Source organism: Harpia harpyja, chromosome Z (assembly GCF_026419915.1).
Source record: "Harpia harpyja isolate bHarHar1 chromosome Z, bHarHar1 primary haplotype, whole genome shotgun sequence".
In the NCBI taxonomy this organism is placed as follows: Eukaryota; Metazoa; Chordata; class Aves; order Accipitriformes; family Accipitridae; genus Harpia; species Harpia harpyja.
Window position 1 is genome coordinate 16844469 of NC_068969.1, and position 26824 is coordinate 16871292.

Here is a 26824-nt window from a genome sequence, read left to right on the forward strand (position 1 = left end):
AGTGTACTTCAGGAGAAGGAAATTGCTGAAGTCCTCAAAACACACGGTTCTTAAAACAAAAAGTACACTATCATGATAACAAGAAAGTAAACCACTCTTTGGATTCATCACAGTCAGTTTGCCCTGAATTAGGTCTTTTATTTGTGGCATTATTTCAGGGATTGACAAAGGAGAGATTACTTCAAGTTCTGAAAAACTGCAGTGCATCGATGAAGCTGTACCTTTTTGTGATGTTCTTAGGGTCTTTTAAAGTTATTTTTAATTGTTACCAGAGAAATAGTAATCTCTTAAAATACTCTACAACTCCTGGTGGTATGTGTTGCTTGTACTTGGTGTTCTTTGAAACTTGTCATGTGGGATTTTGTTTTCTGAAGTAGTAGAATATGCTCTTTTAAAATGTCACTTTTGTCAAAGGAAGGCTAAACAAACTATTAGCTAAACCTAATGAGCTAATTAATTTCTTCCAAAGCATATTTGTGATAAACAACTAGGTAGGCTGAAAGTGCATTGCAGGACATATGCTGGCTTTTTTCCCTGGACCACAAGTAGTCAGAAATAATTAAATGTAACCTCATTCATCAGAATATTTGACCTTTTTAGTAAAATACTTTATTGATACAAATCACAGTTTTTTGTATGTAACTGATACTTTTATATTTCATGGGTTTGACTAGAAGAGATATTAATTCAAAATTAAATTCTACTTTTTGAGGCAAGCATGCATTTAGAGTATGAATTGCCATTTTAATAATTCATTCTGTACCATTGGTATTTATGCTATCATTGATTTATAAAATTTGGTGACGTAATTGGTATGCAAATCACGATATGTAGGTTAGTTTTAAAAAGCAATCTAATATAATGAGATACCTGAAGGCGACTTGTGGTATTTCTTCTAGCCTGTGTACAACAGCTGACTGTCAGAACACTCAAACGATTTTACCCTCTTGGCCTAGGGTGGCAGTGATGCTGGGGATCTGGCAGGGCAGGAGCAGGCCAGCCAGACGAGGAGGAATTGTTTCAAGACAAATCCTCTGTTCAGTCACATCTCAGCTGCTTCATTTGTGGGGCCGGACAAGTGATTTAAGTCCTTTATTGCTAGTATTCTTCCTGCTGCTTTTTGAATGGTTACGCTTTCATGGTATCAGCATCTTCCTTGGATGGCTCAAGATAACTCAGTGGTGAAAGATGGAAAAAAGGTATAATGTTCAGGCATTCAGTCTTGTGGGTGAAGCACCTGAGATTGCTTATCATGATGACCTATTCTGAGAAACACAGTATTTTTCTCCAGCTGGCGTATTTCTCTACACTCTGGATGATCATGTGCCAGCCTCTCCAACTTCCATGCCACATAGACCCTCCCTCTGTATTTAAATCAGGTGTATTTCTTATGTCCCTGCACACTCTACTCTCAATATATAAATTCTTACAGTAAAAATGACTTTGCTGCCTGTCAAATTGCTAACTCTCAGGCTCCTCAAGACAGCGGGATGTGCCTGTGTCCCTTTTATTTCCTCTCTCTCCTTCCCATGAAAACATGCTAGATACGGTTCTCGTGCTGCACCGAAAGGTTGCTCTTTGAGGAAGCCATCGCGACAGTTATTTCAGGTTGTTGGTAGAAACCCTGAAGTGACGTGGTTTCGGGGCCGTATGACCTTTCGTTGGTATTTCAGCCGTTCCACAGGTTTATCACATCTGCCTGTGGTTATCAGCCTCCTGTCTGAGGAGAGCTGCTTCTCTGCACCGTCTGGGCTGCTTTGTGGCTCAGAGAGAGGAGATAGCTCAGCAGTGTGGAAGTAGCATCAGTGTAGAGATGTGGGGTTTCTTGCTTCTAATTTTTCCTAGGTTTTTTGCAGAGTTGTTTGTTTCCTCTGTGCCTTGGTTTCCATAAATACAAAGTGAGGTTAAACTCTCAGCAATAATAATGAAGGCTACCTGCAAAACTTAAACTGAGAGTGCCTGTGAGTCATGTAGTGATTGTGAAAACCATTAATACAGTACGTATTGGAAAGAGACGATGATAGCGCGTTAGGCTGTTGAGTCATTAAAAAGCTATGTCTAGTGTTTTGATTAACTTCCATGGGTTTGGCATGCAGTGGCAAAGGTGAGCAACTGCTGTCAGCTTTGCTTGCTGCTGCTCTGTGTGCTGGCGGGGAATTGCTTAAGCATTTCAGTTTCCAATCAGCGTATGTTTAAACCTGAAGCATAGGATTAGGAAATGGGATAATAATACAGATTTGCCCACCTTCTGTGATTTCCAGGAGGTTGTGAGATTGGAATAGAGAAGGTCATCACACAACCTTATACTCAGCCTAGAGAGACTCAGAGGGGCAGATCCTGGCAGTAGAGATGTTCACTTGTGTTACTTGGGTCCATCCTGCAAGTCAGTGTAAGGTCTCTTGTGAATCTCCTTCATCTAATTGTATAACCATACTCCTTCCTCTCTCAGCCAGTTCTCACACCCACCTTTAGTTAGCAGGTTTACTCCTTTGGCTAGTCATAAGGGGATTTTTTGATGTTGGTGTTAAGTGCTTGGATTCGGAAAAAACGTGATATTTGTTGTGATTTTAATTGGGATAAATGATCTGATAACTATGCCTGCCAATATGCTGTTGTATTTTCGATGTTATATCATATGTAATTTAAGTATTACAGTCCCTGCAGCATTACATATTTGGGTTCTTCTGACTTATTGTGAATTGAATATAAATTTGTCATCCCCTCTTCTGTTACCTCAAATTTGGCAGCAGCTAATTGTTCTGAAAAATCTAATGTCAGTACTTAATATTTTTAAGTTTTATTTTTCGAAGTTGTGCAGTTGTTGCTTGTTTAGGATAGTCTAGAAAGAGTGTTTAGCATGGATTACAAAGTCAAAAGATAAAGTGTCTGTACAAGGCAGCATTTGAAGCAGATAGGAAAAGAAAGGAATGTACTGAATCTTGTTCCAAAGACATTGGACCTGAGGATTGGGGGGTTTGTTGTTGGGTGGGTTGTTTTGTTTGGGGGAGGGGGAGGGTGTTGTGTGTTTTGGGGGGTTGGTTTTTTTTTTTTTTTTCCTCTCATAGGAGATTGCCTGAGCTCATCCACGTTTTGGAGGTATAAGCCTTCATTATGGCCTGCATACTTTTGGCAGCAAGCAATTTGTTTCAGTAATTAAGTGTCCACTGTTCACTGATGTCTTTTTAAAGCAGTATGAAAACATTTTATATAAATCGTAAGAATTTTCTTGGGTATCAGTAATCTTCTGTAGTAGTCTAATAACCAAAATAAAACTTGAATATTATACGGTGTGTCACAGATGTGCTGGAGTAATCTGCCAAGCATATTGCCAAATGTGCACAGGTGGCATTTGGCATATTATGGCTCGAGTTAATGTATATGATTTAACAAATTATCATTGGCAGCTTCAGCAGCTTCTGTTTAAATACACAGTCCTCTCACAGTAGTTCGCACAGTCCAGGTTCCAGCAGTTGGATATTAATCTCTGGGTCCAGCAACAACTAGTTTAATTTCTTGGCAGAGATTTGTGAAATTCTGTAGCTTTTGCAAGAATCAACTTGGCATATTCCCAAAAGGGAATGGGCTCAGAGGTCAGCACAGGATTCATTTCAGAAAAAAATGTTTCAGCTGATTATTTAGTTATTTTTAAATAATGCATAATTAAATACGAAAGTATTACCACCTGGAAAGAAACTCTGTAAATATATTTCGGGCTTTGAAATGTGTACCCCAAAGCCATTAGCTGAATACCAAATGTGCCATGCAGATTTTAAGGAGCGATGAAGTTAGGTGCTGTGGTTAATCGTAACGTCACGAACGGTTCACGTGCAGAAGGTTATTTTTGTAAGCGTAATGGCTGTGGTCTTTGTTTATTACATGAAAGCATAGGGAGTCTGTTTGAAAAGTTGATGGCAGTTTTCTAGTAAAACGTCCTCCTTTTTTGTGGGTACATTGGATTTGTCAAGCTCTGGTTGAAGACATAAAGCAATTTTAAGTATTAGCAAACAAAAAAATGTCATATTCAGCTTCAGATTTAAAAAAGAAATTGATTGTTCAGTTTATCGCTTACCATGTCACTCATGTTATTCTACCTACAGCACCGTGCGTGCTAAAATATTACAACCTTCCAAGCGCTGTGGTGTACTTTTGGCTTTTCGTACCTTTGGTTAGCGTGAATCAAATTTGATACTGTTTTGCCGTAGCAGAAGACCTACAAGCAGAAATCCTTGTGGTTTATTACTGGCAGAATATCTTCTTATTCTATTTCTAAAACATTAAAGTATTTAAAACAAGTCTAACATACAAAATTATACAAGGGTTCCATGAAAACCCTGTTCCTTTATAGTGATCTCCTTGCTAGGTACTTGAAGACTGGGACTGACTGCTCCCTTTTCAAGGTAAACATTGACGGGAAGAACAAGTGGAAAGAAAGAAAAACAAAGATATTTATCTTTGTGGGAAAAGAGTAATCAGTGCTGCGTTCACTGTGGCTTACAGAAATAGTTGTTCAGCAAGAGGGAGAAAGTTAGTATGTTGATGAATGGATTGAAGTAAGATCTGAAGAGAACAAATAGTTCTAATAAAAAGTAGCCATTGAGTGTATTTGGAAGAAGCCAGCTGGGGTAGTCGCATCAGGTCTACAATTAAAAGTGATTGACAATGGGAGAGTTAAGCGGTCTAGAAGTCAATGTTAAGTTTCACCATTCAGAACTCATTTTGAATGATCAAATGGCACGTGGAGCAGAACACAGCTCTCATAACCATCGTTTCAGATTTTCTGCAGGTTCAGGGAAGGCCGTTCTGCATCAGCTTACATGCTCCACATCCTTGGAAGGTTTCCTTCACAGTTAAAAGGGCTCTTTCTAATGCCTAAGCCACTCCTTCAAGCTGGAGCTCAGCCAGAAGAGGTGGCACGCATTGCGAGGGCAGGCCGTGGGCACGCAGGGTTTGGCACGCAGCCCTAAGCTGAGTGCAGAAGAATGAAGCTGCAACCTGTTTAAGAGCTGGGGAGGTGGAAGAAGCCTGAACCGGAGTAAAAAAGGGCAGGATTTCTGCCATTGCGGAGGAGAGTTGGGAATGTGTCAGAGCCATCGAGGTGTGAACTTGCGTGTTGGAAGGTGGGGTTTAGAAGTGGTTTAATTTCAAAAGCTAACCATGTGCAAATCAATTATTTATAAGGACTTCCTCATTTATTTTGGGGGGAGAATTATGTGTTCTGATGAACTGTATAGTTTATTCCAAGAACTGCAAACCTCAGATGAACACCACAGCACTTCATTATTCCAGGGAGAAGTATTCTGGGAAGCTTGTAAAACAATGTTGAGCATTGAACTGTCACGAAGAAAATAGTTTGGGCTGGTTTTTGGTGCTTTTTTTTTTTTTTTTTTTTCATGGAAGCACATAGTTTCAAGTTGCACAGACTGTACCCTCTCATCCCACCAGCCGACTCGAACTGCCGCATTTGGAAGAGAGAGGATTTGCACATAGTCTCTTTTTCTCTGCAAGCACAGCTATAAAGGTCAGATAGGAAATCTCATCAGTAACCATCAGTTAGATTAATTTTTTTTGCCAAAATACCACAGCTCCCAGCACAGAGCTGTGCAGCACCTGGCTGGGGCAGCAGTGGCCAGCTAGCGCAGGCAGGAGGATGTCAGCTTTGGCAGGGCTGGTTCAGCACGGCTAGAATTAAGTGGTTTGCAGTCTTGGTGGGTGTCTGTCCGAGGAGGGGAAGGAGAGGATGCGGGGGAGTAGCTAAAAAGGGAAATGTAAAATGAAGAACTTAAGTAAAATACATATAAAAAGAAATAGATGAAGACAATAAGGAGGAAGCTAAATAGGGAATGTAGGAGAAAATGACCTTGTGGGGGGAGAATGAAGTAGGTACAGTGCTGGTTTTATTACTCTGTACAGAGGGGGAAAAGTGGAAGAAAGGAGGAGACATTTAACAGGGCAAAACAGACAAAAGCTTTTTCACTAATTCTTCCTCTTAGTGTTTTGGCTGCAATGCTGCTAGTGTGGTTTGTGTAACATCATGACATTCCTGGATTTTGCACATTTTGGTGGGGGGCAGGGGGAACAACAGTGTGTCCTACTTGAGACACCTCTCCTGGCTTTATCGGGCACTGACCATCAAGGAAAGAGATGAATATGTGCATGCATGTGTGCTTGTTAGTAGGTCATCTTATTTTGTTTTCTTATACATCCCTTTTACTGTTTCGTGCTAGACTTCTTACATTTCTCTAAAATTCTCATTTTCTGTACTCTAAATAGTATTTTTTTTTAGAGAGTAGGATGTACGTGTAGCTTTCAGCAGCCTTTGCAGTAAGAGGAATGCCCACCAGTTCTCTACAAGTGGAGAGAAAAGGAGGTAGTGTACTAGACAGAAGAAAGTTATCCATGCTGGACCTACATAAAAGCAGTGTTTTGTAGGAACTTCTTCATCTGCTGCCTCAGGAAAGGTAGGCAGCATTCTGAAAGCTATATTCTCACCTAGAGCAATAGTGCACCAAATGGTAACCAGGTGTGTGAGTGTTGTGCTTTTGGAAAAACTTGAGACAATATTATTCTTATGCCAAATTAAAAGAAATCAATAACATCTTGTTTTTAGGCACAGCTACAAAGTAGCTGATACCTAGTTTACTTGGCATTATGTCAAGTAATTTTCACCTGTTACTTATTTACTCATTTTTGCTCAACAGTTTGCTGGCTTTTTAAAAACCAACTTGCAGGCATTGACATGATACTGCTTTGTTGGTTTTTTTTTTTCTTCCATGCAATATGATACTCTTAAAATCTAACGTGATACACATAAAGTCTAGAAACGCGTGTTTTTTAAGATATTGCCAAAAGAGGGAGTGTATAACACTTTGTATACAATGAAACCTGTAAGTTTACTGATGAATAGCAATCAATAACCACGTGATTTACATAATAAGAAAAAAATTGCAGGCTGAAATTCACTTTCAAAAGAGCACAATTAATGCCAACTTTTTAAGCTCCTCATTAGGCTTAATTCAGTTTAGCACTAAATAATTATGTCCAAGTAATGTAAATGGCCTTGAAGTCAATTCATATTCCTAAATGTTCTGTTGTGTCTACCCGTAAGAAAGATTCAAACAGCTTTTCAATAGCAGTCTTGGATTAGCTCTTGCAGTACCCAGCTCTGTAAGAGTTCCATAACAGTGTGAAACTGGAAAACAGTTACAAATATATTTTTAAAATGTAGAAAATAACAAACAAATAGATAAATATGATAAGAAATTTTACATAAGTCTGTGATACTATTATTGACTAAATAGGCCATCATCAGCTATCTTGGGCACTAACATCCAAAATACTTCCAAACCCTATTATCTGCTATTGATGAAACAAAACCATAAAGTAGTGTTTGTATAGAAAATCAATATTTTTACTCTATAATTTATGTAGATGTTCCTCCAGTTTGTCATGCAGCAGGGCAACAGGTTAATTCTTTGAACAACAGCAAAGTGATGTAGGAGAAAAAGCCATCAGTGTGTCTAATATGTAAACTCCAGATAAACTTTGCCTATTCTGCTGCCTCATACAAGTTCTGCAACGTCTGAGAGCACTGCTGGCTGCCAAGATTGCAATTACATTTTGTTTCCCCAGGTTGTATTAGAGAAAGAAGAGCCATCATCAAGAGATTCTTGTTCTCTTTTTCTGTCCTCTGTTCCCCAGATAATGAGTTGCCCATGTTGGTATGAAACTCTCACTCTTTACACTGCTTTGTAAAGGATGCAATTAGACCAGGCTCCTGGAGAGTTGAAGCAGTTCCTACATAACTGAGTTTTTCCTCATTGTTTGGCAAGGTTGTCAGAAAATCTTTAACTCGCAATTCTATATAGAGTAGCTTTTTGAAAGGAGGCCTCTTCTTTTAGCCTGATCACCTTCTTATGTTTTTACCCCATAAGATTTTCTTCCTCCACCAGGCAGAAGTATTGTGCCATGTCCTCTATGTGTGACCCCGCTGGCTGCAAAGAACCTGTTTGTCGTGTCTGGCGGTAGGAAAAGCCCTAGTTTCTGTGGTGCGTTGCGGCTAATTCTGTGGGTTAGGTGGAAGGTGTACCCCTTTCAGTGTGCCCTTCTACCTTTGAGCCTGAAATTTTCAGATGTTTGTGGATTATTTCCAGAACTGGACTTGAGCTGATCAGAAGTTTTGTGTGATATACTTTGATAGTTTTAAGAGCTGTTCATTACTGTCCATAGATATTCACATGGAATTCATGGCTCCTCTCCTCGCTAAGAGGAAAATTGGCTGTGTCTCCTTTGTTACTATGTGGCTGAAGTCTTCATTTGAGTGTGTAGGCTAAGTATTTTGATGTTCTGCTGTTTTAGGGTAGACTTAGTGAAGTAATTGTTTTCTTTTTTTTTTTTTTTTTTTTTTCTTCACTTTTCTAGATCATAATGAGAAGCCTTACAGTACTTTGTAAGGCTCTGACCCTTCTCATCATTGGCATGGGCCTAGCTAGCGCTCATTTTCTTCAGTTTCATTTTGGCTTACAGCCTCTGACAAGCCACATGTAACCATGTATATGCCTGGAAGCATGCCATGTTGGCCCTCTCCTGGCCTCTAAGGTCAAAGGAGAGGGTTTTAAACTGCTACAGTTCAGTCCCTTCCCCGTTATAGTGCCAGGTACTCTTTGACCAAAGGTCATCATGTGGGTCTCAAAGCTATCCACCAGCCAGCTTCTAAAAATACCTGTGACTGCTTTGATAGCCATAGAAATGATATAAACTTATATATGTGTGTCATATTGCAAGACTTGATGCTCACATCTTGATTGTCATGCATTGAGGATGACAGCTAGTGTCACTTAAATTTGGTAGGGACCAGTTCCTTTCTCAGTCCAACCCCCCATAGGATCAGTCAGTGTTCAGAATGAGGATGAGTACTGACCTTTAGAACCATACCTATCACCTTTGTGATCACAAGAATGTACCCAGGGAGGCTGGAGGCTTGGCAGATAGTTAGGACGTGCTGAAAGCCCTGATGAGCTTCTGGGCTGCTTGCTGTTTCCTCTGCCCTGTCACAGTTGTCCAGGTGGCAGTGGTCCACAATAGCTGTGGCTGCACGCTTGAAATCTAATGTACTAAATGTCTTCTTCTGGTTTTAAGTCCCTGAAAATGGCGTAAGTCTATATAGACACCTTCGTGCTCTGTGTGTACACATGTGCTATATGGGTAGCAGTTATATTTTGTATTTCTGGTATAAACAAGCACATTGTGTAAGTGGAGTTGATACTAAGGCATAAAATGCAGTCACTTGAATGTGCACCAACAAGCCCGTCAAGTTGTTCCTCTGTACTCAGTCATCCATTTTATTTTGGGCTTGCTCCACTTTTCTGAAACCAGAGGAACTTCTAAGCATGCCCACTTGGAAAACAAAACACCAAAACCAGAAGTCTTGCCTGATACATTTGTGTTTTCTGTAACACATAAGACACTCTCCAAAGTGGCAGCTGCTAGAGAGAAAAATCCACTGATTTTGAAATCCATTGCCCTGTGGTTCTGGAGGTTCTGGGAATTTAATTCATGATGGTACTTCAGAGCACTCGTTTCCAGCTTCGGTAAAAAAGACACCACAGGCCTTAAATACAAGTCAGTAGCACTACTTTTTATACGATTTTGCTGCTCCCTTCACTAAGGCTGGTTTCGTGGTGTCACATAGCACATTGCAGGGTTCTTTCTGTGCACCCCCCATAGCAGCAAAGTCAGTTTTCCAAGTAACCACACTGGAGTTCTCAATTGATCAGCTTTAAGAAGTTTGGTGTTGACTCAAAGCCCATCATTCTCTTCCTTCCAGGAAGAATAATAATAGTAGCCAGTAACCAAACAATCTCTTTAAAGCATAATATTTACAACAAAACCATCTTAGACAGTACTAAATGTAAACATAAGCAGGCTGCAGTGTAAGCAAGCCCAGCTTATGCAGTGTTGATATCAATCAGATGAAATTCCGTGGAAGTCTAAATTTTCTTACGTACCCCTCAAAACTTCTAGGAAGTGGCAAACTAATCATTACTGCAGCTCACAACCCCATTCTTTGTCATCCCCAGTTGCTTAGGCCTCCAGCCTGTTCCCTGGGATCAAGTCACACTTTAATTCTTGCTAGTCCTCGCTCTGTTAATTGCTAGCTTTGGCACAAGAAGGCATGTGGTTTGTGAGACTGTCAGGTCTTTGGACGGATGGTTTTGCTCTTTGTTACAGAGAGAGCAGATGGTGCGAAGGCTTGAACTGAGCGGTCAGGATTGGGGGAGAGGGCAGGAACGCTTTTTGCTGTGGCAGTATTAGCTCGTACCAGCCAGCTTGAAGTGATTGTGAAATTGGTGCCTGAGATTGCTGAATTTTGAGGAAGGATAAATGAGTTATTTCATGTGCAGTGGAGATAATGAAGCCTGGTCGTCTGTGGCTTTGTCCTGTGTGTTTTGCCATCTCTCTCCCTCCTGTTGCAACACCTCCTGCTCTGTGCACATACATAGCTTCAGGTTTCGTGTCATGTTTTGCCTTTTTTATTTGCCTTCCAGTTTAATAAGACATACGTATGCCACAGCTAGGCTGGAGTGTGCACATGATGATCGGCCAATGAAGATCTTCCTGCCTTCCTCCTGTAAGAGCACTGAGAGGTCCCACCTTTGCTGTCTGAATCCTGATTTTAAGGCTAATGATAAACCCCAGTATCTTTAGAACCTTTCTCAGCAGGGGGGTGGGAGGGCACACCATCTCAAATCCAGCTCTTCAGTTTTCTTAAAATGAACCTAATTACAAAATACAGAAGTTCTGTACTAATACTAAAATTTAGACAAGTGGAAGGAGACATGGTAGAGCTGCATTTATCTCACTTCACAAAACCAGACAAGAAAGTATAATGTAAGTAAAAGATTAAAAATTCTCTAGCCAATCTTAAAAACAATTTTCTTGGCAATGCAAAATATGCGGAATAGTTCAGGTTGTACAATGATTCCCCTCCCCTCCCCCCCATTTCTTAACATTCTGCAGTACTCATTCATACTAGGGAGCTACTGTATGTGTGTGCATAGTGGTAGCATCACAAATGGTGTAAGTATCTTTTCATGTTACGTGTGTTCAGTGAGGAAACAAAGAAGGGACAGGGTTGATGCCGTTCTTTACGTTATCTTGAGTAGCAGGAAGCAAACTTTCTTCCATTGCAATGGTTTCGACACAATTCAAGGTGTCTGTCTTGGATGATCTGGCAACACCAAAGACCTGGAAATTAGGTTCTCTGCAGTGATTCACATTGAACTGCTTCTCTCCCTTCTGCCCTGCCTGCGCTGTCCTTCTGATGTTAGAGCAGAAGTGTCGTCACTCCAGCCTCATTCCCTGGGAGCGAGCAGTGTGCGCAGGTGTATGTCCCTTTGTGTATGTATCTGCACAAAGTATTATCACAGCTTGCAAGGCTAATTTTAGGCCTCTGAACTCAGGTATTAACTGATGGTATATGTGTTTATATTGAATCTAACGATGTTAGTGTTCTGGGAATTTTTTTTTTAAATGACTTTAAGTAGTGTTGATAGAAAATAAAACTTAAAACCTCTTGTGATATTTAGTCCCAGGAAAAGAATTTCATCATTTCATTGCCTTATATAATGGGTTGTTTTTACTGCATTAAGTAAAATTACTTCTGTATTTGTCAGAGTACACTTGCAGCATGTGATTTAACTGCGGCACATGCACAATCCCTTTCAAGGTGAAACCCCATGAATATTGACTGTGTAAAGTTACTTAGAAGCCTTTAGTCACTGGAAAATAGTAAATAAAAACAAACGCACAGATTGAGACAGTTGGCATATATGCTGCTACTATAACATAAGCAAGCATAAAATCCCATTGCATTCTCTCTCTGCCATTGTGTGCCTTCCTGTGGGCTGTTGTCATTTTCTCCCTGTGTGAATGTACCGTCATGCCTCTCCTTTCCATTCCAGCTCCTGCCTTGACGCCCAGCTGCTGGGGTTTCTTACTGGTTGGGTTCTTTGTCCTCACTCTTACTCAGAAGGAAGACAGCTTTCTGTATTGTTCCATGTGGGAACTGAAGTGCCTGGTCTTGGTCAGTTTATTTGTGGAACAAGCAACAAAATAGAAGTTACTTGCCCTCTTGGTCCTAAAATGAGAGTAGGCCAAATCAAAGGCTAAAGAAGGATAAATTCTAGTTTTTAAGACGACAAATACATCAGTGCTCGTTCCCCACATAGTAGTTTAAAGTCAAGAATTTTGTGAACCACTAAAATCTGTTGGAGACTTACCCAGTTTTAATTATGGGTGTCAAGTAGAAGAGCGTACAGTAGAAACAACTCCTCCAAAAACATGCATGCCTCTGGTACTAATTTTAGCAATGGAAGGAGATGTGTTTTAAAAACAGCATAATCCAAGGAAATGTCTTTGTATTCCTGAGTTTTCCGTAACAATTAATGGGTAGGTGACTTGAGCTGTCAACTTCTCTTGAAATTCAGAGCAAAAGAGCCGGTTGCTGTTTCATATTCTGAGTGCATAGACATGGGAAGGTTAGTATTTAGCATTTGTGGTTTAGGATTTAGTATTCATTTTTAAGCTTGTTAATGGAAACAGTAGTCTCCCGGTTTCTGTATGTTACTTGAAAAAAACAACCCAAACAAAACCCAGTCTGCTGAAATGGTGCTCCCTGCTTCTGTTTAACCCTTCTTAATGAAAAGAAAGTAATATGCTAGCACATCGATACTAATACACAAAGGCGTTTGTACAAGCCAACTGCCTTTCCTCTTGGCAAACTGTTTATTTTAGTGGAAAAAGTGATTTGCTTGGTTTTAAAGATGAATTGGGGAGTAATTTGATAAGTAAGGAAAGACCAGAAATTTCAGCTTTGATTATGGTAATTTAAAACGAGCAAAAGCCACAAGCTGTTTCTTCCTGTTCTTTTTTTATCAGCAGATACACTGTAATTCTTATGCGTGATTACTTAGGAAATGGTCCAGAAATTGGTAATTTGGTAAAAATTAGATTTTTAGTATCCATGCGCTGACTTTGGGTGGAAATCAGACCTTGACGTTCAGACCTCAGAGTTTGGAAACGTAGGATGTTGAGACCCACCTGGAAGTTCAGGACAGTAAATAACTAGAGTGAATTTTTGCTGCCGGAGAAGCTCACCAGGAGTGTCCTCGCGTGCGGTGCTGGGGTGGCAGGGGCCATGCCCCCCGCCACCGGCCACTGACAGCCCAAGGAGCTGCAGCTCTGGGGATACTGGTGCCTCCAGACTGGGCGATGCAGCCGCAGGGCAACCATCCCACCGTGGGGCGGTGGGTGACCAGCACGTTCGCCGGAGGAACCCTCCCGGTGCCACCGGCACGGGCCTGGCAGCGCGCTGCGGGGATTAGCCTCCATCCACGTGGCCTGCTGCCGTGGCCGTATCCGACCGGCGCCGATGCCACCTCCGTGGCTCCGGAGTCCGTCGTCGGCAGCAGGCTTGTAGGCAAAGCTGCGGCCGGCCGGAGGCCCTGGGGGCAGCCGTTTGCCGCAGGGTGCCCGAGGCCAGCCCGGAGCCCCGGCGGCGAGGCGGCCCGGCTTGGACGGCGGCGTTGCCCACGGGTGTCGCGGGGCCTCGGCGGAGTTCGCCGAGCAACGTGGATAATCTGGTGGCGAGGGATCGAGCGCTGCGAGCGGCCTGCGTGAGCCCTTCCGAAATGTCACCGGAGCGGCCTGGCCCGGCTCCAGAAGCGGGCGGGCGGCGGGGTCGCCCTGAACGGGGGCAAACCAATGAGCTCCGCTCCGCGCCCTGCCACCGCGGCAGCCCCTGCCGAGGCCCGCGCCGGGAGCTGCCGCTTTCCCCCGGAGCTGCAGGGCCGGCTGTAGGAGTACCCGACCGGGGGGACGCCGGAGGCGGCCCCGGCTCCCTGGTTGTTTCCCCGCAGAAACTTGAAAATCCCCAAAAAGCGCTCTGAAGCCACAGCTCTGGTGGGGAGAGTGCAAGGGGAGAAAACAGCAATAAAAGCTTCGACAGCCGACTGCAATGCTGTCGGGCCTCTAGGTAAATTGGCAGCTGTTAATCAAAGTGTTAATTACAGAAAGAATATTAAGAGCGTGTTCGTTTTAGCTTGTTTTCCTAGGCGCGCTCATCCATGTAATTTATAAATCAGAGGGCAGTTATATTCCTTGTTATGGCTCTGCGGATGGCTGGCTGTGGGCAGGATGGTCTATGCCGTTATATCTCGTCTATGGAGGAAACGGGAAACGCAGGCGCAGCCTGGATGTGTCAGGTGCAGTTGTGTTTTTATTTAAAAGGTTAAACTTGCACAAACATTTTAGGTAGCACATCCTAATTACAGCATTGCTCCATTCTTTCAAAGTGAAATGTGAAAAGGCTGGTTTATTCAATTTGAAAGACATTATTGTGCCAGCACAGTAGGTTCGTGCCCTCGTTTGACTATATTAGTTATTTCTCTGAGACTTTGCTGTGCTAATGCTGCAGTAAAATTTTAATTAGCGTATAGTTAACGTGGTCAGTGTTTTTAAACATGAAAACGGTTGTTTCACACCAATTTTGATTGACTAGTGTTAATGAAGTAAGCTGTAGTGATCCTTTTTTATAATTGAAAAATGACTAATGCCTAAAAATGTTAAATCAGGGTAAAATAATGTAAGGATCTGACTTAAAACAAGAAACCGAATTATTTATTGTCTGTTTTCCATTGATGTTGCAAATTGAGTACTTATGTTCCAAGACATTTCAAAATTTGGAAGGTTGTTTGGCTGTTGAAACATCTTTTAAAAATATTGCAATTCACCCTACAACAAGTTTGCTTCCCATCTTCCTTTTCCATCCTGAAAAAGTTAAAAATTCTGTGTTTAAAACCTCAGAACAGAAAATGGGGTGTTAGCCATGCAGGCAGAACCCCAGCCTGGATCCCTCATACTGTTCGCATTTCTCTTCAAGGTTTTCCTGCAAGTGGACGCTGCCCATAAGTACAGAGGCTCAGTAACGCTTTTGTCCCGTTTGCCGTAGGGAAGCAGATGAGTTGTCGCGTCAACAGGGTGTGCGTGGTCGGCGCTGTATGCGGGGACAGAGGTGAGAGATGGGTAACGTCAGAGACAGTGACGGGAGCTTCCTTCTCAGCTCCATCAGTCAGCGTTTCCTCATCTCTGCCGTGAAGCAGTAACACCTTGGGGGAGAGGAGGGGCTGTTGTAGTTGGCTAGTTCTAAGTAGCCATGTACATGTTTATCCCCTTTTTTTTTTTTTTTTTTTTTTTAAATCTTACAAAGCTTTCATGTCGTGTGGCAGTGGATGTCACTAGTTAGTCGTGCAGTATGTAAGAGAAATATTTGTGCTCGATGTCTTTTTATCCTGTAGTTTCTTAATGACAAAATCAAAGAATGTGATTTACTTAGCTGTCACTGCTATTTTTGTGTATATCCTGTGATATTTTCTCTTATTCCCCTGCTCAAAACAAAGTCAATTTACTCTTCTTGATCTCTTTCACAAGGAGAGCTTTCCATTTCAGGGCTTTTTTTTTTTTTTACTCCCACCTCCAGAACTTTATCAGTTAGCCTGTAACCCCCTTTGTATTCTGGCTCACTAACAGCTTTTAAGCAAGTTTTCAATGTCAGCGTATTTTTTTGTAGCGGAGCTGAGTCTGACAGTCAACATACAACGATTAAAGTTTGCTACTTGTAAAGAAATAGCTACAGGGGAAAACATTAAAATTCCTGATTGTGATGTGAATAGAAGCATTAGCAAGATGAAACCTGGACAGGCATTTGGATATGTTAACTCATCTGAACACATTACAGAATATTATAATATTATGTGATAAGGTCTTTTAAGGAGTGTTGTTAATGCTGAAGGGAAAGAACATGGTGTTAAAGGTGTAAACCTGGTTTCTGGGTAGAAAATGGGCAGAGAGAGAGAAAATCAGAAATCAGGTGGTGGTTCTTCCCTTAATTCTCTATTCCCGTGCTTTCGACACACAGTCCTTTATTAAACTTCTGTTTACTCAACTTTTTATTAAGCTTTGGAATAATGTTTTTATTATTATTTTTATTATTATTATTATTATTATTATTATTATTATTATTATTATTATTAATTTGCTTTACACTTGTTTTGAAAAACTGAAGCTTTTCTTTAATATCACTCAGGGTAAGCATATATGAGACAACAGTTTCCAGCTGTATTTTTGAGGAAGCTGACCCGTACTGCATCTCGGCATGCTGCTGATCTGTACTGGTTACCTTTGTCTGTTTGATGCTTTTGTTTATTATCACTGTGGCTTTTCTGAAGTTTATTCCCAATAACGTTTTTTTTTTAAATAGCAAGAGAATTATTTATTCAATACCTGCTTTTTAATCAGACAGTGCAGGTATTGTCATGTCATCGACAGGCTACACAGAGATTAGTGCTCATAATGTGGACATTATAATCTCTGCATGGCCCGATTACCATCTAAGACACTCTGGTGTCCTTCTGTAATAACTTTGCAATATCTATATTCCAGCGTTTGACAGATTTACAAGACAGCTACTGACTGAAAGGGCCAGGGCCAGTTCCCAGGAGAGAAATCTGTCCTTTCCGCCACCTCTTGGCAAGTTGGTCGAGAAAGTGTACCAGAAGTTTGATCTTGGATATTATGCCAGAGTCTTTTTGAGATGTTAAAGCCCTTGTGTTTGGGTTTACCTGAGCAAAGAGGGGGATGGAGAAGGATGGGGAAAACATCCTTCTCAGGGTGATGAAGGGGGACCTCCCAACAGTCAGTCTCCCTGGCTTCATTTTGCTTGTGGTTCTGCTCCGTGAATAATTTGATGTCCTGCCTCTGTCAGTTTTCCCACATTGCTCTTGAGGGTTTTACTGGTCTCCATGGGACTCTGAATAGCTGAAACAAACCTGACGGGAGCGTCCCTAATTCCAGTTTGCCACTGCACGACACGGTAAAACCCTAGTCTGTCTGCAGGCTTGGGATGGCAGTATGTATTGGTTGATGCTTCAAAGGTTATTTTACATCTCTCAGGGGCATACCCTGTGTATTTTAAAGAGGAATTTTAAATCCTGTGGAAATTGATTACAGAACTCATGTGCGCTGAATACAAGGGGTTTTGAAAGGATTAGTAACAAATACGGAAAAATGGAAAAACTAGCTTTAGTAATGTACAGACAGTTGTTGAGAGGCAGCAGTGGAGAAAGGGATGTACTGGAAGGTTATTTATTTAAAAACATTTTAGCGTTGCTATTTTTTGCTATGTTCTTAATAACTGTTTGCAATCTGTTCCTTGCTCTCCTCTCTGTGGTGGTAATCTTGGAGATCAGGGGAGGTGTGCTGCGTTTGGGGCTGTTTTGCAGCAGTTATCATAGTGGAGATGGCCATTCCTGCCCAGTTAGTGTTGTGCTATTAGAGAATTACAAGACCATCCTGGCTACGCTGTAGTTGCACCATTTTTAAGAGCATCATTTAAATACCCTAAATTATAGTCACAGGATCGTCTCGTTTTTGAAATATGGTTTTAAAGTATTGAAGCTGGCATTCAGAATCTTACTAGTGAAAATGATCTTCCACTCCTCATTCTGTTTTCTTGAATGGCAGCAAGAAAACTGTGACCCTGCTTATGCAGAATTTCATGCTCCTTTATCTAATGTATTCTGCACAGTGATCACTTGTGAGTGGATTTCAGTTCTCAAAAGTAAATCTCTAGGAAAATTATAAACATATGTATTTAGAAATCAGAAGTCGAATAGTTGGTTTTACAGTTTTAGAAGTAGCCAGTGCTTCTCTATAACTACTGTAATGAAATTAACAAAATAATAGCTAACGTTTGTGTTCTGTTTCTGTTCAAAGGGATGTGGTTAACTAACTAACCGTCATAACACCTCTTGGGAGTTGAGTAAATAATTTGCAAATATCTAAATTTAAATGTTCGGAAACTTCAGAGGGTTGAAGTGGCACACCTAATGCGACGCAGTGAGGCTGGGGAAGACAAAAGCCAGAATACTTCTCAGAGGATGTTTTCCAATTCCCAACTTTGTTCATGTTTCCTATGCTAAGTGCTCTGGTAAACCTGCTTTTAAAAACAAACCAAAGTGAAAGTTGAGCTAAAATCTGTCAGTCTAGGATGTCTGGACTGGTAGGAAGTAGGTTACATGAAACTTTCAGTTAAAGTAGCTGTTACAAACACATCATTCAAAACAATCAGTGGCTTTTGGTTGCATTGAAGTTTGGATTTCATGAGGAAGATTAGTTAATTTTGCTGGACCATCATAAACATTCAGATATGTTTTATTTACATGTCTTAAATCAGTGTGAATTACTATGGAGGGATTTTGGAACCGGAATGATACACTGAAACGTGAATATTTGTATATATGAGAGCTTTGGGTTCTAAATTGAGCATTTGTAACCAAAGTGTATCTTAAAAAAAAAAAAAAAAGAAGCGTTCTCTGTAATTATGAGTTTTCGTAAGAAATCAGTGCACCCAAGTTAAAGCATAGCCAGATTTTATATGCTTTTTAGGGAGACTTGTAGTGTGTGTTTTGGAGGTGATTGACAAGGGAATGGTGCAGGAGTTTGTACCTGGAACAATGGGACCTTTGCCCTGACGAGCAGTGCTGGACAGCAGAGTGGGAAGTAAATGCATCAATGCTGCAGTTAAACAAAGATGCAGAAAACAGATGACACGTAAAACTTAGTGGTGATACAGCCCTCGTTTGAGAAGTAAAAACGTCCTAGGAACTGACATACAATGTTGGAGCATACATCAAGACCTTTCCAATTGCTGATTGGGTATTTGCTTTATTTGTCGGTTGGCTTCAACAAAGGGTTTTCTCAGAGGAAGATAATTTTCTGAGTTCTTGTGGGAGAGTATAGATGTTTCATGGCACTTACCAAGCTGAAGCCTCCACAAATTGCTTTAATATGAAAGAACATTTTAAAGGGAATTTTAAAAATCGCTGATCTCTGTAGTTATGTTTTGCTTTGTAATGTATGGCTCCAACTTGAATTCTGTCTTTTGGCTCTAAGAAGGTGACTATCTTCTTGGGTGTTAACCATCTCAATGTAAATGTAAGACTGTCTTTGGACAATGCTGTAGCACATATGTGGTAAAGGTGTAATGTAAAAACATATAAACCAGCACGTTTTAAATCTCTGCTAGGCAAAGCAAACCTGTTAACATATCAAATTGTGGAGGTGAACTCTGGGGTTTAAAATATACTCTTCAAACTTGGCTAGGCATTGCATCTTAATGGATTTTTGAGAAGAGACACATTTTAAGTAAAGTTTTATCATTGTAGCTTAACTGCCTCTTCATATGATGGTATCTACATCGGCAATAGAAACATTCTGTCCTGCAATTGCGCTGAATGTTTTTAAAGTGAGGAAGTGCAGGACATAAGGTTGCTAACTTGGCCATAGTCTGTATAAAAGATATTACATAAACCTATTTCTCAGGTAAATAGTTTATACCTATTACTATTTATTTATATTATTGAAGAACTCTGATCAAGATAAGGAAGACCATTGTGGTAAGTGATGTAAGTACATAAACCAATGTAATGTTTATGTATGTGCCACCCTGACTTGCATTTCGTATGCTGCAATGTAAATTATATACTTCCTTTCTTTTTTTTCTTTCTCTTCTGCTGAAGTGTTATTTTTCTGTGAATGGAGTGCCATAAGCATACATGAGTATCAGTCAGATTCTCTTTGTGGTTTTGCTAACACTGAGTGATAAACAATAATATCAGCTGCCAGTTGCAAAGCAATGTTTTTTTTATGAAATAGTAAGAAGAATTCTCTCTAGAGACATGACAGATTGTACTGGTGCCAATCAAGCCTTGGCAGTCTGTCATACTGATAGCTTGGACTCCATAAATATTCTTTTCTGTAACTTTCTTGCTGGAGTGAAAAATAGAACTTTGTTTAGATGCTGTCTGTTCAGCTAAGAGTGTAAGTTTAAACACCACACAATGGAAGATGGAGTGACCTCATCCTGATTTACAGTGCAAACAGAACTGATGGGATGATTAAAGGGACATCAGTGGAAGATTAAGGCAGAATCCTTGGTATCTAGGCCCCATGATTAGAGCGGGATAATGAAGCAGCAATAAGTGAGTGAGCAGCAGATCAAGATCCCGCACAGGCGATGGCTCCCAAGCAGCTGCACCCTGCCAGGGTGGCATCAAAGAAGAGTAATTTGCTTGCTATGCCCGTGATTGTTTTAGCTCCTGAGTTTCCCCTGCAAAATCCTGATGGATCTAATTTTTATCTATCTTTCTTTTTTCTTTGTCATGGTGAGGTCAGAGTGATGGTGGATCAGAGCCCGACACAGGCATTTGGGGCAGAGCTGCAAAAGGGATTTTAGTTGGTTGCTGAGTAAAATCTGGAGCTATGGTGAGGTGCCCTTCCATAGCAGTGTCCCAGTCTGTGCTCTCCTGTCATGTCATGGATCTGATCCTTCTAGAGAAATTAGAAGATCAAGTAAATGAGGTCTCCACAATTCCTCTAGAAATGTAATAGTCATACTCTCAGAAAATAAATTTTATCCTCAGGTAAAAGATGTTTGTTTTAATATGGCAGTACTAAATAATTTCTCAAATGACAAGTCAAACAGTAGCTCAGTATGATGGAAAAAAAGATAAGTTTGCTTTAAGTTGCACTTTATCATGCTTATACTTTAGGTGCGACAGATAAACGGAATAACTTTATGTTTAAGTAATTATTACCTTTATGCTTTGTTTCAATATACACATTTAATTCTATAGTCTAAATGATACTCTTACACCTAGGCTAACCTATGTTAAAACTGTCTTTCTGAATGTTAACTGAAGTTGCAACGCGTTTCACTGAACTAAACTTGTGTGTGTTTGAATGGGTGTGCATCATTTTTAATGATGGCTCTGCTAGCACCGACACAGGTCAGTTTGACTTTTTGCCCCGTACTTAAGAAGTCAGTATAAAAAATGGGTTTATGAAATTTGATCTGTACGTCTTGTATTTGCTGCCCAAAGCTATTAATTTATGCCCACAGAGAATGAACAGCAGCACAAAACACTTCCTAGATTTTGGGAACTAGACCTGGGAGGAACATTTTGAAAAATTTTAAAAGTATTGTTACTCTTAATTTTGTTTCTTGTTAAGCGTAGAGCAAAGAAAGTAGCGTTTTATGAGAAACACAATGTTTTTCTCTGTAAAAGGATATCTTCTTTTATTTTAATACAGAAATAAAGTTATAGGTCACAGTAGGTCTAAGTGTTTACCCATTGAGGGAAGAATAAGAAGTAGTGGCCAAACATGATGAGAAGCTCTCCCCCTGCCCCCCCCCCGCCCCTCCCCCCTTTTCTTTCTCTTCCAGGTTACTTTTGTCAGAAATTAATGCATGTTTAGTAGGAAATATACAATGGAAAATAAGATTTTAAACCCAAGAAAACTTACAGCCAGACTAAGGGCCAAGTGAAGCTGTTTAATAATTTTGGTGTTTTATTTTGTTTATTAAAAGCTCTTGAAGAGATTTAAATTGTCAAAATCCATTTTATCTGGAAGTCCTGTATGCTTTGGCAGTATGCATATATAATTCTTGCTCAACTGTAAGTCCAGTAGCACACAAACTTATCACCACATTTTTCCAAACTGTTAGTTAACAGATATCCCAGTCACCGAGCAGAGACAGCCTTTACTGGGATGCCATCTCTTTTCACAGCTTTCAAACTCTCTGTACAGCCCTTCTCCTTAGGGTCACAAATATGTTCTATAAATGCCAAGATACTTAGGGAGGATCTTCTCTGCTAAGGTTTAGTGTTGAATGCAGCTTTCATTTTAGGGCAGATTCTACCCAGTGCTGTGGGATCAAGGAAGACTTTCAGGTTCTTTGTCCAAAGCCCAAACTTGCGCATTTCTGATAGTTAAAAAACAGCCCTCACGCCCCCCCAAATCCTCCTCCCAAATTTTAGAGTTTAGAACCATGTTACACAGGCGCAGTATTTGAAATATCACTTTGATGTGTTGTAAAAGTAATCATGACATTAAAAAATTGTTTTTCTTTCAGTAGTTATTGTGAAGGGAGGGGATGCGAGTGCTAACTTTTAAAATTTGAAAACTGAACACCTGGAGATAATTATATTTTTAAATGTTTTCAGGCTGAGTCAGAGTTAATGGCAAATGAGAACCATATTAGACTGGCAGATGATTAGTAGAATTTATCATTATAATGTGCTTAGCATAATAAGCATGGTGGTCCTTATTATTCAGTGACAGTTTGTATAGTAATTTTTCCATTAAAAGACTATGTCAGTCTGTCAATAAATACATTCATTAGATCAAGTATGCCATGCTTAAAACATGTCTGGTTTCAAAAATAATACTATCTTTCTCCAGTAAGACAAGATATCAGTAGTATTCAGATGGTTTACAAAACAGACCTTAAGCAGATTTCACTTAAAAACATGAATTTTACAAAAAGACTGATACATTAAATATAAGCAAATCCTACTAGCAGCCCTACCTCTACTTAGACATAAGTCAACATGAAACAGGTCCAGGCAGGTTATGAAAAAATTAGCTGAAAAGTCTTCTCATTTTGTTAATAAACTGCACAAGTTGTGGTTACATACGGAAGGAGTGAGTGAAGGTTTCACATATTTACAATGTTATAATATGTCTTTCAGAAATTGTCCCAAAATTCTAGAAAAAGCTTGTTTGGCTTGTGTGTGTGTTCAAAATTATACATCTGTCTGTAGAATGGAAATTCTTTCTGACAGGTAGACTGTAATCTTGGTGTGTGATCAGCCGTTAGCCTTAGTTCTCTTAGGTCAATTTTTTTGATTATCAGCAGTTTAAAACACTTTCTTTTTATATTAACTCACTTGTTGGAGACTGGTGCTATGAAACATTCATGCAAATAGTAGTCAATAACATCTCAGTTTAGTACGAGAACAGTATCATTATCAGTTAAAGTTAATATTTTGTCTAGTTTATTCCTAATGATGAGACCCAAGGAGGTACTCGATCTTATTCTAGTTCCTTTCTCTTCTCATCTGCCAGGTTTCTCCAAGGAAGTAACACTCTCTTTTCCTTTAAAAAAAAAATCATCAAAACAAACTCCCAAAGATTGCATTAGTCATCCACTGGTTTATTGGAGATTATTTGTAACTGCAATAAGAACTTGGACTTTGAATTTTCTAAATATACAGGAGGTGGAAGAGTATTGAGCCATTTTTCTCATTATCTCACAGAGTAATCTCACAGGGTGTAGCATTGCTGAACTAATGGCCCTCAAATAGTAACTTATCGGAGCTGCTCAGGGATTCTTGCCATTGCTATAAAAAGACATTTGGCAATAAGCAGTATGTCATATTAGAAGCACAGCCATTTATTAGAACATAGATATGCCAACATACTTCACTACAAACTCTTCAGTGGCATCTGGTTCTAGAAAACTAAGTAGATGATTTTGAACATCACAGATAACTAGTTGCTCTAAATGCTATAATTTTAAAGCAGTTGTTTCTTAAGATGGGTGATAAATTGTGGCATTTGTTACATATTTCCGTTGAGCATTTCACCTGACCTCTCAGAGCTTTTTGGTGAATACTAATTAAGTGATGACTCTCTTGCAGAAGGTCTGTTAGGTGGTTTGCACCCATTTTGCAGTTAAGCAGAGAAACACACATCACTTGGCTCAGTCTCAGAGATAATTCTTGACTGGACTTTCCTAGTCTAAGGTCTATGCGTTGGGTTTGGGGAGGTTGGGGGTTTTTTTGTGCGTGTGTGGTGTCGTCCCCCCCCCCCCCCCCCCCCCCCCCGAGCTAATGAACATATTTAAAATGCTGCTTCCCCACCTCTGTAAGAAAGTAGCTTGCCAGATGTTAGACTCCTATGTCTTCCTCTTGCGCTGCTGGAGCGGCTTAACTTTTTGCCCCTGGTTATTGCTGTTGCACTCTCTTACAGTCTTGCTGGCCGGAGCCGTGCAGCGGATGGTGTGCCTGACCACACTGGTGTGGGGTTGGTGCTGTCTTGTTGATGGCTTCCAGCTACGAATGGAGTCCTGGTTGGTCATCATCTGAGTGGCATATGACTGCTGTATTTAGGATTGGGGGGAAAATAGGTCGTATAAGCAGAACACAGATGTATTAGTTTACATTTTCCAGAGCATTACAGGCTTCCATACAGGTTGCACTGGACTTGACTTTCACTCTTGGCTGTAGTTGTAACTTAATGAGTAGCCTGCTTCTTTCACAGCTTAATTAAACTTAAGTCAAAATTTGTAAACCGATCCTGGGATTGATTGGGGGTGGATTTGGGGACCTTTAACAATACTTGACTGAGAAAGAGGTGTTACCTCTGTCAAAGAGAAAGGTGCCTTTCCACCCCCTTGGTGGACCTGTTAATTCTTGGTTCTCTCTTAGATCTGTGGTTTGCATATGCTTGATTGCCAGACATGTCTCTTAAGCAGGTGTTGATTACCCAGGTCATCGAGGAATCACAGGTGTCCCAGTATCAGTCCAGCAAATGGTCAATTAACATGTCCATGTGTAGGCAGAGCTGGGTACTCCCTGAAGCTGTCAGGTGTTTTGTGTCTGAGAATTCATTGTTCCAAAGAACTACCTTTATAATATATGCTATTTTAACTGAAATGGTGCTAGCAGTATATTAATGTTAATGGTTTAATGTTGATTAAATAATTTCTTTTCCAACACTTTCATTGATGGAACCTGGCTGCTCTTAATTCAAATGTTCGGATATTTTTTTTGTGTGTGTGGAATAATATCTGTTGCTCCTTTTGATGTTGTTCCTAAATAGAAATCCTCCCTAAACTGGTCATACTATGAAAAAAATTAGTAGAGTTAATAAGAGGAAAACAAAAAAAAGCCACAACAGCCCAAAACTCAATGTAGGTCAATACTTGAGCTGCTGTTCTCAGGGTTGTTCCACACTGAAGGTCTAGTAGACCATACGAAAAGGTTGTCATGGAGTGAAAGTTAAAATGTTGGCTCCGATATAATTTTGACCATTAGGGGACATACCTAGAGATAATTGTTATCCTTTGAGGAAAACTGATATTTAAGCTTGCTTGGCCTCAGGATAGGTGTCTCTCTGCTTTGTGTGTCTGAGGTCTAGGTTTGATTCTCACTTTCTTGTTCTTTAAGATGGAGAGAGAGTGGGGAGAGTTATTAAAAGCTAAGCTTTAGTGGCTGAGGAACGTAGCTCCCAAAGTTAAAAGAGATTCCCATAACTGACTGGGGACCAGCAATGAGTGGAGCCTCATGGATTGCAGTGAGGCTTGAATCCTCTGTGCTCTGTGTGTGGCAGGGGACCTCCCAAGCCAATAAAGGAAAAATGTTAATGGAGTAAATGACAACATGAAGTATTTCAGAATTGTTTCTTTATGGGAGCTTAAAACCCCCTTTTTTTTCCTCCGTTTCAGAAAGAAGACACAGCTCCTCTAGCAAGCCGCCTTTGACTCCTCCCTCCTCTTCAGTATTTTCCCTCATTTCATCTTTCCCTTCAAAAAACAAAGGTAGCAGTGGAAGTGGGAGCAATCGTTCATCCAGTGGAGGTACTAGTGCATCATCATCAAATTCCAAGTTGTTGAAATCACCCAAAGACAAGCTGCAGATCAGCGGAAACAACAGGTTAATGCATTCGGTACAGCATAGCAAAGTTCCCCATGATAAAATGTGAGTATGCGTTTTGACAGAGAATTAAATGTTAATAGTTGTGTAGACACTGCTATATCAATAGAATTTCCTTTTGTTTCAGAGGGTTTTTGGTTTAAGAGATAATGACTTTAAACTCCTCCAGAACTTTTCCAGCAGCCTAGTCTAAGGTTATAGAAAATACACAGGACTATGTTGAACAAGAAAAGCTGCGTCTTAAATAACTATAAATAAAGGTCGTTTTACTAAGGGCTCTTAATTCTTTGATCTAATCTGCATACTTTGATCATAAGGGAGTTTTAGCTCTGATTCAGGTGATTTTTGACCTGCATGTGTGAGATTGCAGAACTGAGAATATAATTTACTGTCGTAGAATGGGGCATTTCTCACTGGATGTAACAAGCCCATTCCAGTTGCTTTGGTGATACGCTGTATCTGTGAATCCAAATAACAGTTTCTGAACTCCCTGATGACTTGCTGAAATACTTATAAGGAAATGGGGAAAAAAGGACAGAAGAGATTATGGACATCACAAAAGATGTGAAAATAAAAAAGAATAAGAAAACTGGTAATAAAGGAGGCAGGTCTACATTTGCATTGTGAATAGATCAAAGTATTGTTGAGTAATAACATAGTTTGAGTACTTTTTATGATTTATGACTAATTTTCAATTCCTCCCCCCCTTGTTTTTCATAAATAATAGTATGACTCCATCTGTCAAAGTGGAAAAGATTCATCCAAAGATAGATGGTGCCCAACTGAAAGCTGCTGTTGGTCCAACTTGTTCTACTACTGTGAGTTCCTCAATAAAGACTGGCCTTAATTGTCCCTCAATACCAAAGCCACCCTTGCCTTCCCCTGGACAGATACTGAATGGTAAAGGTCTTCTCTCTGTGCCTCCATTTTTGGAAAAGAAACCTGAAGAAAATACAAATAATAGGAAATTTTTACATAAAAGATTGTCAGGTAATTGTTCTTAATTATTATTTGCTGTATTCCTCTTAGGAGTGTATCTATAGAAATGCATAAATAGAATATATAAAAATAAGTATCAGAAGTAAATTAAACACTTCTATAACACTGTAACTTGTAATTAGGTATGTTTTATATGTTAGAATTTAAATCTATAACTTGACATGCTCTTAGAGACGCAAACAACTTGACATGTAGCTATTGCTTTCAGA

The 26824-nt window shown here is 40.1% G+C and overlaps 1 protein-coding gene across 5 annotated transcripts in view; it reads left to right on the top strand.

Annotated features, from left to right (window-relative positions):
- ATXN7 (ataxin 7) overlaps positions 1 to 26824 on the top strand; it is a 91111-nt gene that overhangs the window by 53255 nt on the left and 11032 nt on the right. For all 5 annotated transcript variants that reach the window (XM_052778350.1, XM_052778353.1, XM_052778349.1 and 2 more), the window contains 2 exons: positions 25409 to 25661; positions 26344 to 26606. In XM_052778350.1, coding sequence (XP_052634310.1) covers positions 25409 to 25661; positions 26344 to 26606 — 516 coding nt within the window. The remainder of the gene's footprint in view (positions 1 to 25408; positions 25662 to 26343; positions 26607 to 26824) is intronic.